Below are 17,065 nucleotides of genomic sequence, written 5' to 3'. Positions count from 1 at the left end.
TCCCGTGAGGTTGCAGTCATCCGAAGGCTTGACTGGGGCCGGGGATTCCAAAATGGCTTCCTCCCATGGCTAGCAAGTTGGTGCGGGCTACTGTCAGTAAGCCTCAGGTCCTCGCCACATGGAGATCTCTGTAGAGTTGGTGGGGTGTCCTTACAACATGGCGGCTCGTTTAAGGGCTAAAGCCATAATATTTTATGTCATGGCGTGGAAGTCACAAAGCATCATTTCTGTGGTGTTCTATTGGGTACGCAGGATAGTCTTAGTGTAGGAGGGGACACACTAGGGTGTAAATTCAGAAGGCAGGGATTATTGGGCGCCATCTTGGAGGCTGGTGCCTCTGTGCTTCCAAAGCTCCTAGAAGGGCACATGGCACACAACATTCTGTCCGTTGCACCTCTTGTCTGGCTGTACACCTACTCATGGAAGAGGCAGGGTGTTCTGGAAGGAACACTGAGGGCAGGAAGCACCAACCTGGTACATGTGGACTCTTGTGACTTGGGCAAGGGATAGATCAGTCGTATTTCATAAGTGAGAAAACTAAACTTGGGGCACAGAAGGGACAGTGAGCCAAAGCTTCTGCTACTTCCCTGCACAGGGCACTATAGCTTTCAAGCCTGACCTATTCGTGACATGTAAGTACACACCCAAGCTGCCCCGTTGAGTCCATGATCTTCTGCCCCGGGGGGTTGTGGTGCCGTGTCTGGAGCCCTTTAGATCTGGGACTGCACTGAATGGATTTTAAGTCCTGGATCGCCCACTCAGCAGCTGAAGATACCAAGCTACTGAGCACCCGTGCCTCAGTCTCCTCTGTAAAATGGACATAGTGATCCCCTTACCAGTCTCCTCTGTAAAATGCATGTGGTGATCCCCTCGCCATAGTGTGGCTGTGAAGGGGAAACGAGGCCATGCTCCCACAGTGCTGGGCACAGTTTGGACCCACCTGTGGGCAGCTTCTTCCTGGCTTGCTCTAACCCCAAGTTGTGTGTGGGGAACCTGTGTTCCCTGAGACAGCCCAGGCTCCTTCGGCGGGGGGGGGGGGGGGGTGTTCCTCCTTGCAGGGTCACAGGAAAACCTCACCGTCCACATCTTCCTTAGGTCTCTTTGAGCCGGTGGACTTGCAGTACGAGCTGAACAGGAACAATGTAACTGACCCGTCACTCTCCGAGATGGTGGAGATAGCCATCAAGATTCTGAACAAGAACCCCAAAGGCTTTTTCTTGCTGGTGGAAGGTAGGGCCCCAGGCTGCACGGCCACTTCCCTGAGAGCTTCTGGGTACATGGCCTTCGGGTCCGGGGATGGGGTGCTCCAACTCTCAAAGACAACCATCCACTTTTGGGGAGAAGGCTAAATTCCTTTTGGGGAAGACGGGTTATGCATGGTGTTGAAACTCCCAGCCCAACAAGCTGTTCTCCTTTAGGCACGAGGATCACCTGTCAGGCCAAGTAGCCCAGGAAGGCTTCCCAGAAGAGGAGGTGGAAGCCTTCCTTTTAGGGGTCCCTCCCTGAGCTTCCCTCCTCCCAAAAGACAGGTCCAGGGTCCTCCACGTCAGATACCTATCAGTCTGAGGGAGCTCTCAGCTGGATTGCAGGCATCTGCTGTTACTACGCCCTTGTGAGGCCAAGGTCAGATTCATGACCCTGGGATGTCCCAGGTTCCCCAGACTGGGAGAGTCGGTCCCTTTAGGAGTTGGCAGTGATGTATGCCAATGTTTACGGGGTTTCCCAGCACGCAGGGAGGCCCTAGAGTCAGGCTTTGGTTCTTTGCTGGTGCTGTATGACCTCTGCCTGTACATTTCTGTAAAATGAGGTAAAAAATTGTCTTAGAAAGATTATTAACATCCATTGCGTTCAGAGACATAAAGTACTTGGAATGGAGCCCAGCAGAAAATAAATCTTCTGTGTTTCTATTATTACCATTATTATGATTACACAATAGCCAAGTCAATAACAATAGGAAGTGTGAGGAAGTGATAAAGTTTCCAGAATCTTCCAGAGTTCTAACAGCCATTGTCTCCCATGGTTCCAGATGTTGCCTCACTGAACTCTCCCTGTACACACACACACACACACACACACATTTGCACATACACACTCACCACACATATACACACTCAGGCCCCTCTGCCTTCCAGAGGCCAGCGGCCGGCCGCCTGGCTTGGCGGCTTTCTTGCCAAACCCCGGGGTTCCCACTCAAGCAAGGCGGTCTCAGCCTGGCCTGAACAGGCCTCTGACGCCAAGGACCCAGCCAGGAACCAGTGGTGGTGAACATGGGCTCCCCTGGGAGCAGTCCTCTTTGTGACTCTCCCAGAACCACAACAAAGGAAGGACCCACCCTGCCAGCGTGCCAGGCCAGCGTGGTGAGGCTCAGGCCAATGGGAAGGGAGGATGCCCAGGCTCAGGACCCTCAGAAGTGGGAGTGTCCACTCAGGCAGTGTCCTCCTGTTAGAGACAAGAAGGAGTCGCCTCAGGTCATGCAGCCCTTGGCCATGACTTTGAAGCCAGGCGCAAAGCCAGGCCGCTTGCACCCACCTAGGAGAGAGGTGGCACAGACTTTAGAGGCCTTTAGGAAGGCCTGCCATGGGCACTGCCCAGGTATGGAGAATGAGAGTTAACACCCAAGTTCAAATCCCAGTCATCCCACCTTGGGCACGTCACTTCTGCACCTAAGGCCTCAGTTGCCCCATCTGTCAATGGGGCTGATTTTGTACCCGTTTCTGCCTAGGATTGTTATGAAGGGGAAACTAGACACCAGCTTGTTATGACTGGCACTCAGTAGCCCCTTAGGCACACTTGTTCCATTTCCACCTGTCAGAGGTCTCCGACTCCTTCGAGGAGTTGGAGAAGCTGCTCTGAGGGCCGTGAGGGGTGCTGGACAGAGCACCAGCTTTTCAGTCAGGTGGATCTGCTCTAAATCCTGGCTTTGCTCTCTCCATGCATGGACCCTTGGTCCACAACCTGTCCCCACCGAGCCGCTGTAAAGGTTGCACGGCGGCATGATGTGTCCGACATGGTACTTGGCACGTGGCCATTCCCCATCCAAGAATGGTTCCTCTGGCGGTCATGTGATAGGACCTGGGGGTGCAGCTCTCCCCCTCACCCAAGGCCTTTGCCTTGGTGTCTCAAGGAGGCAGGATTGACCACGGGCATCATGAGGGCAAGGCCAAGCTGGCACTGCACGAGGCGGTGGAGATGGACCGGGCAATTGGGAAGGCGGGCACCATGACCTCCGTGGAAGACACGCTGACCGTCGTCACTGCGGACCACTCCCACGTCTTCACCTTTGGGGGGTACACCCCCCGGGGCAACTCTATCTTTGGTAAGTGGGCCTTGCTTGGGGTGGGCACTGGGCACTCCCGCGGTCTGCCCATCGGGGAGTGGGAGTAGGGTGGGAGAGGCAGCGAGCTCCGGGCCTGGCACAGGTGGGACTCTGTGAGAATGGAGTAAGGAAGAGAAGGTAGTGTTGGGGGACGGGCGCCGTTACAGGATGAGGGGACAGAGTAAAGTGAGTGCTCAGGTGGGGGGCCGCATGGCTACCTGGGGGATGGGTGGATAGAAGAATGAGAGAGGATGGGTGCATGGCCTGGGGTGGACGCACCGCCATCGGGAGGAGTGTGGGCATCGTGAAAACGGAGGGGTAGTTGGTGGGAAATCAATCAGGTTGGGAAAGTGGCTTCATGGAGTGGTTCAAGGTTCTTCACAGGGGATCCAGGGATCGCCAAGCTGTAGTCTTGGTGCTCCAAGATCCCTGGGCCAATGCCTTCCCGCGCAGGCCTGGCCCCCATGGTGAGTGACACGGACAAGAAGCCTTTCACCTCCATCCTCTACGGCAATGGGCCTGGCTACAAGGTGGTAGGTGGCGAGCGCGAGAACGTCTCCATGGTGGACTACGGTGAGATTGCCCAAATCCAGGGCAGGGCACCCCGTGGGGATGGGCCTGGGTATACTCTAGGCTCGTGGCCAAGGTCGGGGGAAGCTCCAAATAGCCAGGACTTGAATCAAAACAATCTCAGGTCAACTCCCCATCTGCCGTGGAGCAGCTCTGTGACCTTGGGCGTGCAGTTTTGCCTTTCCCAGCTTCCCTTTCTTCCGTGAAAGAGTTCTGCCTCCCAGGGCTGTCTGAAGGGCTTAACGTGGTTCCTGGCACCTTTTGCTGTTACACCTCCATTTCCACTGTGGCAGTAATTCCCCGGAGCTGAGCCTTCTCCGTGTGCACCTCTAGTTCCGTATGGTTGAATGTTCATTTGCTCCCGGTGGCCCCAGTGGTCCTTGGGGGTCTCACTGTGCCTCTCTCAGCAAGCCCAGTGAGAGGCTCTCCTGGGTTCACTAAACAGCCCAGAGGAGGTGGATTTTTCTCTTCTGGGGGTCGAGGGGAGGCTTCTGTGTCAGAATAGACTCGGCCCCAAATCCCGCAGCCTTTGCACAAAGTAACGTCCCTGCAGTGAGCCTCTGTGTCCTCCTCTATAGAAGGAGAGCATTCGAGCCAGCCTGGAAGGGCAGGGAGAAGCCGCAGCAGAGCCCAGCCCCCCCCGGCAGGCTCTCAGCAAGTGTTTCTTCTGGCCCACAGCTCACAACAACTACCAGGCGCAGTCTGCCGTGCCCCTGCGCTATGAGACCCATGGTGGGGAGGATGTCGCGGTCTTCGCCAAGGGTCCCATGGCACACCTGCTGCATGGCGTCCACGAGCAGAACTACATTCCCCATGTGATGGCTTACGCGGCCTGCATCGGTGCCAACCAGAACCACTGTGCCTCGGCTAGCTCAGCAGGCGGCCCTTCTCCGGGCCCCCCCCTCCTCCTGCTGGCCCTGCTCCCCTTGGGCATCCTGTTCTGAGGGCCCAGGGCCCAGGCACCCACCAGCCTACGACAGATGGCCAGCCTCCCCCTCTCAGCACGGCCCACCGTCTGGGAGCCCGCCCCTCAAGGGCCAGGTAGGGGAGGCCTTCACAGCCTCGACAGCTGCCAGAAAGAGGACCCAGGAAACCAAAGTCTGTTGCCCAGCCTCGTTCCCCTCTGGAATCCTCCACTGGAGCCAGACCAGTTCCTGGCCTCCGGCCTCTACTCCCTTCCTGCTGCCCCTTGGGCCAACAGAGTAGGTTTCTCTGGGCAGGCAGAGAAGGCTGACTGCAGAAATTCTCAAAGCATCTTATTTTTCTAGCAAACACACTTCTCCAGACCTGGAGGTCCTGGAGCTTCCATGGAACATTCCGGATCTGATCTTCCCGCTCCCCTCCCCTCTTGGAACCACCAGGTCCCATTGTGCTCATGTCCCTCCCTGCTGGGGAGACCCGGTTCTTCTCCCCAGGATGGGGGTTTGCTCACTCATCCCGGGGCTGCCGGGGGCTCCCAGGAGGTGAGCTGGGACTGGCCATCCGACCCCAGGGCTTCCTGGGCCGGGAAGAGCAGCCGGGACAGGCAGACATTTCTCAGCTCTTAACACACATGCCCACTCCTCTCTGAAGGGACACTCCTGTTTGGAAAGGCAAAAAAAAAAAAAAAAAAAAAAAAAAAATCTTTTTTTTTTTTCTCTTTTTGGTGTTGGTTAAAAGGGAACACAAAACATTTAAATAAAACTTTCCAAATATTTCTGAGGACAGAACTGAGTCTTTGTGGTCAGTGAGGAAGAGAGAGAAACAAGCTTGTTTCTTTGGGAGAGGACTGGACTCTGGGCCCGGGAGTGCGGGTGGCATCGGGCCGGGAGGAAGGGGCCGCCTGCCGACCTGGGGCTTCACCACTCCGTACCTGTGTGACTTTCGGCAAATGGCTCTGTATCTCTGTGTCTCCGTTTTCTTAACAATAAAATGGGACATAGCCCAGTCCTGGGTTGCTGTGAAAATCCAAGAAGAATGCCTCTGGGCCCTGAAATCCACAGCAAGAGGCCTCCAAGGGGCCTAGGACACCCTTGCCACACATGCCTACAGACAGAGCTGCATGCCCTGGCCCAGCGGAGCTATTCGTTCCTTCATTCATTTGTTCATTCATTCATTCATTCATCCATTCAACAAATCCATTTACCCTTGAACAATACAGGTTTTTTTTTTTTTTAAAGATTTTATTTATTTATTTGACAGACAGAGATCACAAGTAGGCAGAGAGGCAGGCAGAGACAGAGAGAGGGGGAAGCAGGCTCCCTGCTCAGCAGAGAGCCCAATGTGGGGCTTGATCCCAGGACCCTGGGATCATGACCTGAGCCGAAGGCAGAGGCTTTAACCCACTGAGCCACCCAGGCGCCCCGAACAATACAGGTTTGAATTGCTTGGATCTACTTGCAGATTTTTTTGGATAAATACAGTTCTGTAAACTGTATTTTCCTTATGATCTCTAATAACATTTTCATTCCTGTAGCTGACTTTGTTGTAAGAATACAGTCTATACTACATATAACATACAAAATATGTGTTAACTGAGTGCTTATATTATCAGTAAGGCTGTTTGTAGTTCATTTTGGAGGGGGGAGTCAGAAATTACACATGGATTTCTGACTGCAGGAAGTTGGCATCCCTCCCACTCCTGTTCAAGCGCCAACTGCATTAAGCAGATGCTGGGCACTGTGGCAGGTCTTAACGAATTTTGCGGCAAAGCACACAGACCTTCACAGAGCTTCAGCCTGGCTTGGCGATTGTGACCTCTCTTCCATTCCTAATTATCAGGCCTGGGTACTAGACTCAGGGTTGCACCTGACATGGGGTATTCAGGGTCCGCAGGTTTGCTCCTTGCCTTATTGCAATGACAGTCCCTATAATTAGCTGGACGGAATGATTACCTATAATGGTAGTCCGCATAACCGTTCCCTTCGATTGCTTACCATCTGCCAAGCTCTGTGCTTGATGCTTTATATGGAGTCGGTTAATCCGACCCTCGCTAGGAAGTAGGCCCCCGTCATCCACATTTGTAGATGAGGAGAGTGAGGGTCCAAGAGATGGTGTGATTGCTCAAGGTCCCCCAGGTTGCGAGGCTGGGATTTGAGTCCAGGTACATTCCATTCCAAAGCTCCTATACTCAAGACATCCTTCATTTGTTTATAATACATTTCTCACCACTTGCCAATACGGTTCTGATGCAGCCAGTCCAGGTGATTCAACACACTGCCGGTCAAGTGTGAGCTCGGAAAGCTGAGACTACGTCGGAAGAGGGCCCTCCTTCAGGGAGAAAATGCAATCGAGCAGGTTTCTCTCTGAACTTCCCGGCAGTCCTGGCATAAAGGGGGACACAGCCACTCGGAAGCTGGCTCGGAAAATTTAAACCACGTGCTCACATTCTCACCAGGGCAAAGAGACCACTCATACTACCTTCCCCATCGTATCACCTTCCCTATTTTTGTCCTATCGCTACTATTATTTCCTAAACACTGGTTTAAATGCACAGGTGAGGAGTCAGATTTTAAAAGTTCACCAGCACCACCTGAAATCAACTTCTGTGTCCCAAGGTGTAAACTGTACTTTGTGTCTTGGGTTGGGTTCTCCAAGGCAGACTCTTGAGATTTGTGTGCAAGTGGTTTGTAAAAGGAGCCCAGAAGGTCGGGAAATGGGACAGGGAAGGGAAGGAAGCTGATAAAAGGTAAGTTATGAAGCAGTTTGCCATCAAAGGCAACCAGGGCTCAAGCACACCCCACGGCCACCAGGAGACCCAGCAGAGGACGCACCTCAATCCTCCCACCACCGGGCGAGGGAGCTGGGGCATTTATTCCCCAATTCCTCCCTCATTGGCTAAGGGCTGCTTCCTGGAAAGGGAACACCCTGACACTTCCAACCTGCCCTTGAAGAGCTCAGAGAACCCCCACCCCTGAAATGTACGGAAACACTAAATGCTCAGAGGATGCCAACAGGGCACCAACAGCATCTGTGAAACTTCGGGATACACCAAGGAGGTTGGAAAGCAGGGACCAGGAGTCAGAGATGGGGGAGCACGTCTCCATGAACGAGGTCAAGATCTTTAACTTTGCTACACCTGAATGGAGGGTGCCCAGTGCCGTGTCGAGCACGTAATGAGCATTAGCTCCCATGAGGAGCAGGGGGCCCTTCCCACCCTGAGTCTGCCCCGTGGGCTTTAAGATGAATCCGTGGTGCTCAGGCACCCCATGCCCTTGGGCACTCTCACCCAAGCTGGGTCCCCACACCCTCAGGTCACTTGTCACCTTTACTGTAACTAATCCATGTCAGGGGGGTGAGGCAGTGGTACCAGCCCCGCCCACCAGCACCCATCAGAAGCTAAGGTTGAGTGTCCTCCTTCTTCAGCATGGGTTTCCAGGGCCCTCAGATGCTTTCTCAGGAAGAAAGAACAGAGAGGGGCTGACAAATACACCTCTATTCATCCACATAACCCTTATCCTGTTAAAGATAAATCCAGAATGTAACACAGTGAAGAGTTTATTTCTATCTCAAACATGTGATGGTGCATCTGGTCAGGTGACAGGGACCCAGGCTCTTTCCATCTTGTGGCTCTGCCCTCCTCCGAGTCCTGGATGATTTGTCTCACCAGAACTACTGAAGTCCTGTGAGCAGCACATTGATGGGGGGATCGAGGGGGGTAGGGACCCTTTTTAACCACTTCTTCCCGGAAATGACACATATTGCTTTCACTTTCATCCATTGGCGAGAACTAGTCACATGATCCCAACTAGCTGCACAAGAGGCTGGGACATGAACACTCTCTGGCTTTTTTTTTGAAAAAAATGGGAAGATCTGGCTGGTAGATCATTTCTGCAAGGTAATGGCTGATTGGAGCCAAGAGATGGCTGTCCGTCCAGGGTATGGCTCTCCCTTTTGCCACGGTCCCCAGCACTCTTGGTACTCTTACACTAAACCCCTTAAGACAGTGCTACCCCTCTGGTCCCGGTGGAGACCTAGCTCATGGCCCCTGCTTTACTCTGGGAGTAGGCGAGGCTCTCCATCCTCGGAAAGCTCCTGTCTCAAGACACAGATTGCCAGAAGCCATCCCAGTGCGAGGAAGTTGGAAGCTGTGGGGCAGGGAGGGGGTGCCTGACCAGTGCAGGGCACGGTGGGGCAGGCCCAGAGGCAGAGAAGGCAACCAGTCAGCTGGGGCTTGACAGGCCAAGGAGTCCTGAGGCAGGACATGAGGGTACAGAGGGGACTTTGGAGGACACTGTGGGGACAGATGGGCAGGAAGTTCTCAGATGCCATTCCAAGGAGCTGCAGGTGGACCGAGCACCTGGGAAGCTGGGGAGTGAGCCTCATTTTTGAAAGATCATCTTGGCTGCCCAAGAAAAGTGCTAGAGCAGACCAGGCAGAAGAAACTGGGGCCCGGGAGATGGGGACGGGGAACAAACCCCGAATATGGGCCTGAGAGTCCCACTCCTGTTTGTCAGGGAGGAAGCTAGACTGGCACACGAATGAATAGGTCATCAGCAAATTGTTTGGTCTGAGATGGAGGGAAGGGGAGAGAATCATACCCAGAACATGCCACACACCCATCTAAGCACCCAGGACTTGGACATGAAGTTGCCATCTTGAGGGTACACTTGTCGCATATACTGCCCCCACCATCCTGTGAGGCAGGCGTTAGTTATCATCCCCATTTTGCAGATGAGAAGGGAGAGGATTGGCAGAGCACAGTGACCTGCTCAGGGCCCATGGCTTGAAAGGGACAGCTGCAAGTTGCACCTAGGTCCGCTTGGCTCCCAGCCCATGTCCCCTCCCTGGCCTCTGGGTGCTAATCTCTCCAAGGCAAACAACCCAGGCCCCACCAGCCGCAGAAGCCATCAGATGGGGTAGTAAGAGCCCCACGCCAGTGGAGTTTATAATTAGCCCTGGTGGCTAACCCAAGACCTCCCAGCAAGATCTAGCACCAGCCGATCTGGGGGTGGGGGTGGGGGGGCTGGGGGGATTAAGTTCTCAGAAGGGGATTTGGGCTCCCGAGTTTCTGGAGTGTCTGGGTGGCTTCCTGGGGCCTCCTGGTGCTGCTGCCCCGGCGTGGTTCCAGGCCCTCTTTTGACTCCTCTGCTGTGGGCGCCGGCCTCAGGATGGGGTGGACACAGGCCCCATCAGCCAAGTGAGGGGCGGGCCGGGTTGGGGTCCACCACCAGCCAGGGCCACCTGTCCCTTCTACCCGTTGGAACACAAGCCAAGGATCACTGGAAGCCAAGCGGTGGGCGCACTTGCCAACATTCCTATGGTGTCCCCCAGAGTGCCAGTCACGGTTCCCAGTACCTCACAGGCCCTGAACCCACTTATCCTCCCCACTACTCCCAGAGGGTGGGACTGTGTCTGTCCCCCGTTTCCAGATGAAGACACAGAAGCAGAGAGAAACTGGTGACTTATGCAAAGCCGCACCACCAACAGGGGATGAAGGAGGGCGTGAGGCCAAGCACTGTGGCTCCAGAGTGGGCTCGAATCATCCTGATAGCTCCTTTCGGTGGGGTAAGGAGCAGCAAGGAGGGGTCAGGAATGTAATGCAAAGGTGGCTGGGGTGGGACATCCCTGGCAGAGGTTCTGTCCTATGCGGTTTGTGTCCTTGTCCTGGAGGGGAATGCCTAGAGGCCTCCCGCAGAGCCCCTGCTTCCACCCGCCCAGGCCAAGGTGGGCGGCTCCAGGGTCTCTGGGGTCAGCCTGGGCTTGCACATGCTGGCTGAGGGCCCTGGAATTAGCTTCCTGCCCACTCAGGTCATACCTGGCTGGGGAACAATGGCAGTAGAGAGGCTGAGCCCCAAGGACGCTACTGTCCTGACATCCACTCTCATGGCCGGTTTTGGCTCTTCGTGGGCCCTTTGTCTGCCGTGCCTGAGGGATCTCCTGGGGCACAGGTCTCTTGCCACTGTCCCCCAGACAAAGCTCAGGGCTGGAGGCCAGAGAGGAACATGGCCCAGAGAGGATGAGACATCAAGGTGAAGGTAACGCAATAAAATGGGTTAGACACGGAGGGAGACGCGGTCTGACTGATGCTTTGGAGAGATCGCTCTGGCAGCCACGCAGAGGAGGGGGAGGGCCCAGGGACGCCAGGAGTTGATGCTGGAGGGCAGTCTGGAGGCCTTTTTGTCACTGGGGGTGGAGGTGCTGGTGGCTTGGACCAGCCGAGTGTGGTGGTGGCGGGAAGCAGCTGGATCCCAGGCATGTTTGGGAGTCGAAGCCAGCAGGGCTTGCTGATGGGCTCACTGTGGGGAGCAGAGGAAATAGCGGAACCAGGGATGCCCCCTCAATTTTTGGCCTGAGCACCTGGGTGGAGTGCCATTTATGGATATGGGGGAACAGATCTGGAGAGAAAATACAGATGTGGTTTGGATCATGTTAGCTTAGAGATGTCCATTGGACGTGGGGGTGGACGTGCCCAAAGGTAGTTGGGAAGGAGGAGCCTGGGGTTCAGTGGAGGAACTCCACTGGAGACAGAAGGGGGGTTGGGATGGCATTTCAAGCTGCAGGGCACAGAGAGAATATGGTGCATTCAAGATCACAGCCAGCCAGTGGCCAGGATTTGAACTGGGGTCTGTTAGACTCCAAAACCCACAGGAGCCGTTTCCACTCCGGCAGGTGTTCACCTCTGGGTTTCGTCCAAAGCGTGTGTTGGGCAGGGAGGAGGTGGTGCCAGAAGCTTCTGGAAATGAATTTGGGAACTGAGAAACTTCCAGCCCGGGCTACCCACCCCACAGCGACTACCTACCTGGGCAGATGAGCTTTCGTCTAGCATGGATTCCTGTCCCCTTCCCATTGTACAGATGGAGACACTGAGGTCCAGAGGAGCACAGAGCCAGGATCTATGTCTTCTGCCTGCCACCCTGAGTTTTCCACCGGCCTCTGAGTTAGGCTCCTGTCTCAACCAACTCAATGGTTGGGTTGAAACCACCCAACAGAGACAATCCTGGAGGGGGAGAATGTTTCTCTTAAGGCCCTCAGATGGAACCAGGGTCTGGGGCCTTCCCTCCTGGGCTCCCCACAAGGCAGTGTTGACCCCACGCCTGCCTCTATCCCCAGCCTTCAGGACCCCTCCAGGTCCCTGGTAGGGCAGCCTCGAGCCTGGCCCCGGTCCCGGCTCCTGTCCCACAGCCCAGATCGAGCCCCTCTGGCCCCCGCCCAGACCACCCAGCGCCAGGGCCTGGCAGAGCCCAGTGGGGCTGGCGGGCAGGGCTCCCGGGCTGGCCAGCCGCGGTCTGGCTCCACCCGAGGGGCTGTGGCCTGGGAACCGCTAGCTGTCTCCTCAGGGAAGCGGCTGGGATCTCCAGAACAAACAGGGAAACCACAGGCCCCTGCCCCACCCGAGCCCCACAGAGCTGCCTCTGGCCACGTCCACCAACACCCTGTTCTCCAGGCGCAACCAGTGGGGAAGGAGCGGAATGGCCGTGGTCACATGTGGACAGAAAAAGCTGCGACGGGGGGGCTTGGCCGACGCTTGCTGCTCCCGCAGAGCCCCCCAGGAGGGGGGTTTGACCGAGCTGGGGATGGGGCGTGTCTCCTCAACTTCAGGCTGAGCGCAATGCCCTGGAATCAAACAGTTCTGGGTTCAAATCCGACCCGCGCCTCTTCCTAGATGAGCGGCCTTGGGTAAGTGACTACACTTCTCCGTGCCTCAGTTTCCTCTCTGAAAAGTGGTTCAGTGGCCCCTGCCTCCCACAGATGTAGTGAGATGACCTGGAGTCCTCCTGGGTCATACTCCGGATGGAAAGCGCCTGGCTTGGGGCCTGACACACAGCAGACTCTTGGAAGACCCCAGTGCCTGACCTGTCACCGGCGCCATGACAGCTAGAACAATCCCAGGGGATTCCTGGGCCTGGCAGGGCAGGTCGGGACAACCTCCCTGATTCAGACCAGCTGGGGGATGGGGAGCATCTGACTCCACTAAAAGCCGCAATTAGAGCCCAATTTAAAGAAACGCTGTGTTAGTTCTTCCCAGGGCAGATGTGATTATAGGCTCGGAGCTAAACCGTTACTAACAGGATGACACACAGAAAGGCCCCTTCCAGGGCATGGAGGATGTCCAGCCCCAGCCCCTCGTTGTACAACTGGGGAAACTGAGATCTGGGGCAGGAAGAGACAAGCTCCAGCGCACACTGCAGGTTAGAGGCGGCCAGGCCCAAGCCCTGCCTCCCAATGGCCGCTCCAACCTCTGTCCCTACTTCTTGCTTTTCCCCGAAGGATTCATTGCTGCGTCTGGAGGCCAGAGGCACCTTGAAAGAGATGATATTCCCTGAGAAGGAGGGACGAGGGCCGAGATGATGAAATCTGAGCGTGACACTGGCCGTGAAGCCAGGGCCTCGGGACCAGGGGCAGCTCCCTGACTGCCATGCAGGGACCTCATGAGGAGGACACCGATGGTAACAACTCCGATCAGGAGGTGCCCCCGCCACCGCAGCCCCCTTTGTGGGCAGGCACCACCTTCCATCTTTAGCTACTCCAGCAGGGGGCTGGGGGCCCCATCCCCACTGCAGGGATGGCAAAGCCCAGGTCCTCAGTCTCTTGCCCAGGACTGCACAGGGAGCCAGGGACAGTGCGGGCATTAGAACAGGTGCGCTCCTGTTAAGCCCAGACAATTTGCTATGGTCCTTTAGCCCAAGTCCCCAAGTGAGGTCATCTCAGCAAATGGTGACAGTGGGTGAGTCAGGAATGAATGAATGAATGAGGGATGAAAAGGCTATTTAAGGACCTCTGTTCTTGGGGTGGTGTGGGAGGGCATAGTCATTCCCTCCAGGGAGTCCCCTGAGGTTAACAGCCTACAGGAAAAGGCCGATTTCAGCTCTCCAGAAACGAGGGTCCCCAACTACCTGGGGTCCCAGGAATTCCCCCAGCTGTCTGAGTGCCCCCGCGAAGGAACCCTGAGAACACCTCTGTGGTCTGCCCCTCCACTTTCGTCCCAAGCAACCCCCCAATGCTGTCAGCCGGAGGTCCTCCTGCCCTAGTCCCCACCTCCCACCACCCTCTTGCCCAGGCTGAACTCCGGTTGAGAGTGGAGTCTGGGGCGCGGGAGCCATAGGGAAAAACCGGCCTCCTCTCTCCAGTCCCTCTGTCCCTCACTCCCTTCCTGCAGCTCACTTAGGGGAGCCCCCAGGATGGGGGCTCTGCACACACCAGTTATCTCCACGGAGCTTGCGCGGTAGGCTGCTGGAGCCCCCTGCTGGCCAAGCGTTCCGCATCCCCACGGAAGTGGGGAAGATACTTCATTCATTCAGCAAATAGTTATGAAGCCCCTACTATGTGCCAGGGCCTGGGATAGACCCTGCGGCTCAGCGGGGAACATACACAGACCCTCCCTTCTATCCCTGTGGTTCCCTGTGTGGTGCTGGTGTCAGGGTCACGGCCCCCCGCCCCCAGGCTCCCAAGGACGGTCCCTACCACCAGAAAACTGAAATCTCCCTGTGGGCAGGAGGTGCGCCCCCGCCATGAGACAGGGCATGGTTGTGCTATTCCCCCTCCAAGCCTGGGACTCCCACAGGCTATAAAACCTGCCATTCCCGAGAAACCTCTCAGGTCACTCCTGGAAACTCCCAAGGTTAGGGCTGCCAGATAAAATATAGGATGCCCAGTTAAACTTGAATTTCAAATAAACAAGGGATGATTTTTTAGTATAAGTATGTCCCAAATATTGCATGAGGTATACTTAAACTAAAAATTATTTCTTGTTTATCTGAAATTCAAGTTTAACTGGGCTCTGTGTTTCTACTTGCTAAATCTGGCAACCCTACCCCTGGAGCTCATTCCTTCTGTTGGCACCTGGCCTGTCCAGATGGTCCATGTCGTGCCTCGACATGGCCCCTGCCTGCCCCGTTAGAGCTCTTGTCCGCCTCCAGGACCACTGCCCTCCCCAACAGGCCCCTGGTTCCCAGGTGGGCACCCCGTCCCACCTGGTGTGCACGCTCCAGCCTATGGTCTGTCAGGAATGCTGTCTGACCGCCTTCGTGATGGGCCCAGAGAGAGGGGGACAGAGCCACTCCTGCAAAGAGGGACCTCAAGTGTCAGTGACAGAGACAGAGATCCAAAGATTCCAGGGTTCTCCCTGAATGGATCGGGGTAGAGGCTGGGCCCCTAAGCCCCAACACTGGACTTGGGACTCTGGGTCCTGGATGGGAAGGCCCTGAGAGGCAGCTCGGGGTCTCCCACCCTAACAGTCAGGGCGAGGAGTCCAGCCCCGGCCCCTGCTGCTCGCCCCTCACCCTGCTTCCCAGGGGCAACACAGGGACATTCATGGCTTCCCAGAAGGGCCTATGGGGCAGCCAGAGTGGCTTTTAAAATTAGCCTCCCTAACCAGATCTGGTTATTTCAGGAGGCTCCGTCCCTGGCTGTCCCCTGGGCAGGGCGGGTACAGGGAGGGAGGGAGGGACCTCTACATTCCAGGGTCCCCGGCTAAGTACCCCCTGTGGCCTAAGCAGTAGAGAACATCCAGGTCCGGGTCCCCTGGCACGGGGCGGGCCTGGGCCTGCGGCTGTCTCTTTGGCAAAGTCACCCAGGGTTAGCCATGGATGACAGTGCACACCCCAGCTGCTATGGGATGGGGGAGGACCCCTCCTAGTGGGCATGGGTCTCAGGCCAGGCACCTCAGAAACCATGAGAGCCTCCTCACAGCAATAGGTAAGGCTTTGTCCTCCTTTTATAGGTGGTGAACCTGCGACCTGGAGGGACAGGTACCAGCTCTGAGGCAGGGGAGACGGGTGTCGGGTCAGCCAGGCACCCAAGTCCCTCTACAGGAGGCCTCTTGCCTCCTGTGTCTGGAGACACCCCTGGCTGCCATTTCCACCACCGGAGTTATTTCTAAGTAGAGTCCCCGGCTTCCCGGAGCCTGGGGCCCCCCACCCAAGCCCTAATTCCAGCCTGGGGTCAGTGTCCTGGCCCGCCCTCCCCACCTCAGAACCCAGAGCGAGCCAGGAGCTGGCGCGGGCCCAAGAGAAACCATCGGACACTTTGATCCTGGAGGCCAGCCTCCCTTGGCCCCACCTTGGAGGCCGGGGAGGTGGGGATGGGTTGGGGCCGAGCCCGAAACTCAGCCCAGAAGTCAGCCCTCGCCACAGAGGGGGGCTAATGCAGGCTGGGCCGGCAAAGGCAGGTTCCACGTCTGCTGTGACAGACCCCGGGGCTCTGGCCCAGGTGCGGAGTGGAGCAGAGCACAAGCGGGGTGTGTGGGGAAGCACACAGTGAGGGTGCCCAAGCCCCCTTCTGAAAAGACTGTCCGTCCCGGCAAAGCCCCGGGGAGCTGAGGCTCCGGGAGCAACTGGCGATCACACGTCGCCAGGGTCTGGACATCTGCGTCGGGCTGGCACGGGCAACTCCATCTTCCGCACAGAAAGCCGACCCCACACCCTCCGATGGGGCTGCTGCATCGGTCCCCGTAAACGACAAATCACTCCCCCCATCTCCAACACGTTCACTGTTTATAGAGCACACCCCGTGCTGGGGCTGCACCCCTGAATCCTCATGTCAGGGCACCCAAGTCAGAGCTATCAGCACTCTCACTGTGCGGATGAGGAAACTGAGGCCCAGAGAACCAAAATCATGTCCCCCAAGTCACAGAGAGAGGAGGTAAAGGCACCCAGCTCTTGACCTTGGTGCTGAACTGCGGCTGCCTAACCCTAACCCTTCCATGGTGGGGTGGGAGGAGGCCGGGCAAGAGACAGAGGGGAGGACGGAAGGTGGCAGGAAGGCTTCAGCCTACTGGACTGGGGTGAGGCTGTGCAGGGGTTGGTAGGGGACCCATGGAGCCCAGGGCAGCCTAGAGCCAAACCGGGCGGGCGGGGTTAGGGATTGGTTGTGAGTCACAGCCCCTGGGTGGCCCCAGACATCCTAGCGCCACTGTCAGGAAAAACATGGCAGCCCCTTGGAGGGGGGAGGTGTGCGCTCACCACTGTCCTGGGGAGGGCGTGGGGGTTGTGGCAGGCAGAGGAGAGGCCGCAAAGCTGTCAGGAAGGCCAAGGCATGTGCCAAGATGCTCTTCATCCTGCCCTCCTACTTCAGAGGGGACCCCCCTACCCAGTAGTGGGGTTGGGCTCCCCCGCCTCAACCCCACATCCCATCAGGCCCTTCAGCCAGACGCTCATGCCCCCCAGTCCTTCCAGGCCTGCCCACTGTCCCCAACGACAGCCTTCTCGACACTCCCTTCCCTGCCTGACGCTGCCCAGCCCAGCAGCAACCCCAGCTTCT

The 17,065-nt window shown here is 56.7% G+C and overlaps 1 protein-coding gene across 5 annotated transcripts in view; it reads left to right on the top strand.

The window, feature by feature from the left end:
• ALPL (alkaline phosphatase, biomineralization associated) overlaps window positions 1-5,593 on the top strand; it is a 56,468-nt gene extending 50,875 nt beyond the window's left edge. For 4 of the 5 annotated variants that reach the window (XM_080800479.1, XM_080800481.1, XM_080800482.1 and 1 more), the window contains exons 9-12: window positions 1,096-1,230; window positions 3,125-3,316; window positions 3,770-3,889; window positions 4,565-5,593. In XM_080800479.1, coding sequence (XP_080656605.1) covers window positions 1,096-1,230; window positions 3,125-3,316; window positions 3,770-3,889; window positions 4,565-4,830 — 713 coding nt within the window. In that variant the 3' untranslated portion in view covers window positions 4,831-5,593. The remainder of the gene's footprint in view (window positions 1-1,095; window positions 1,231-3,124; window positions 3,317-3,769; window positions 3,890-4,564) is intronic. The other variant, XM_080800483.1, reaches the window with a different exon arrangement.
• Window positions 5,594-17,065: the final 11,472 nt, after the last annotated feature.

This window comes from Martes martes (assembly GCF_963455335.1).
Source record: "Martes martes genome assembly, chromosome: 4".
Classification (NCBI taxonomy): Eukaryota; Metazoa; Chordata; class Mammalia; order Carnivora; family Mustelidae; genus Martes; species Martes martes.
Note: the sequence above shows the minus strand (reverse complement) of the source record. Positions and strands in the feature narration are given on the sequence as shown.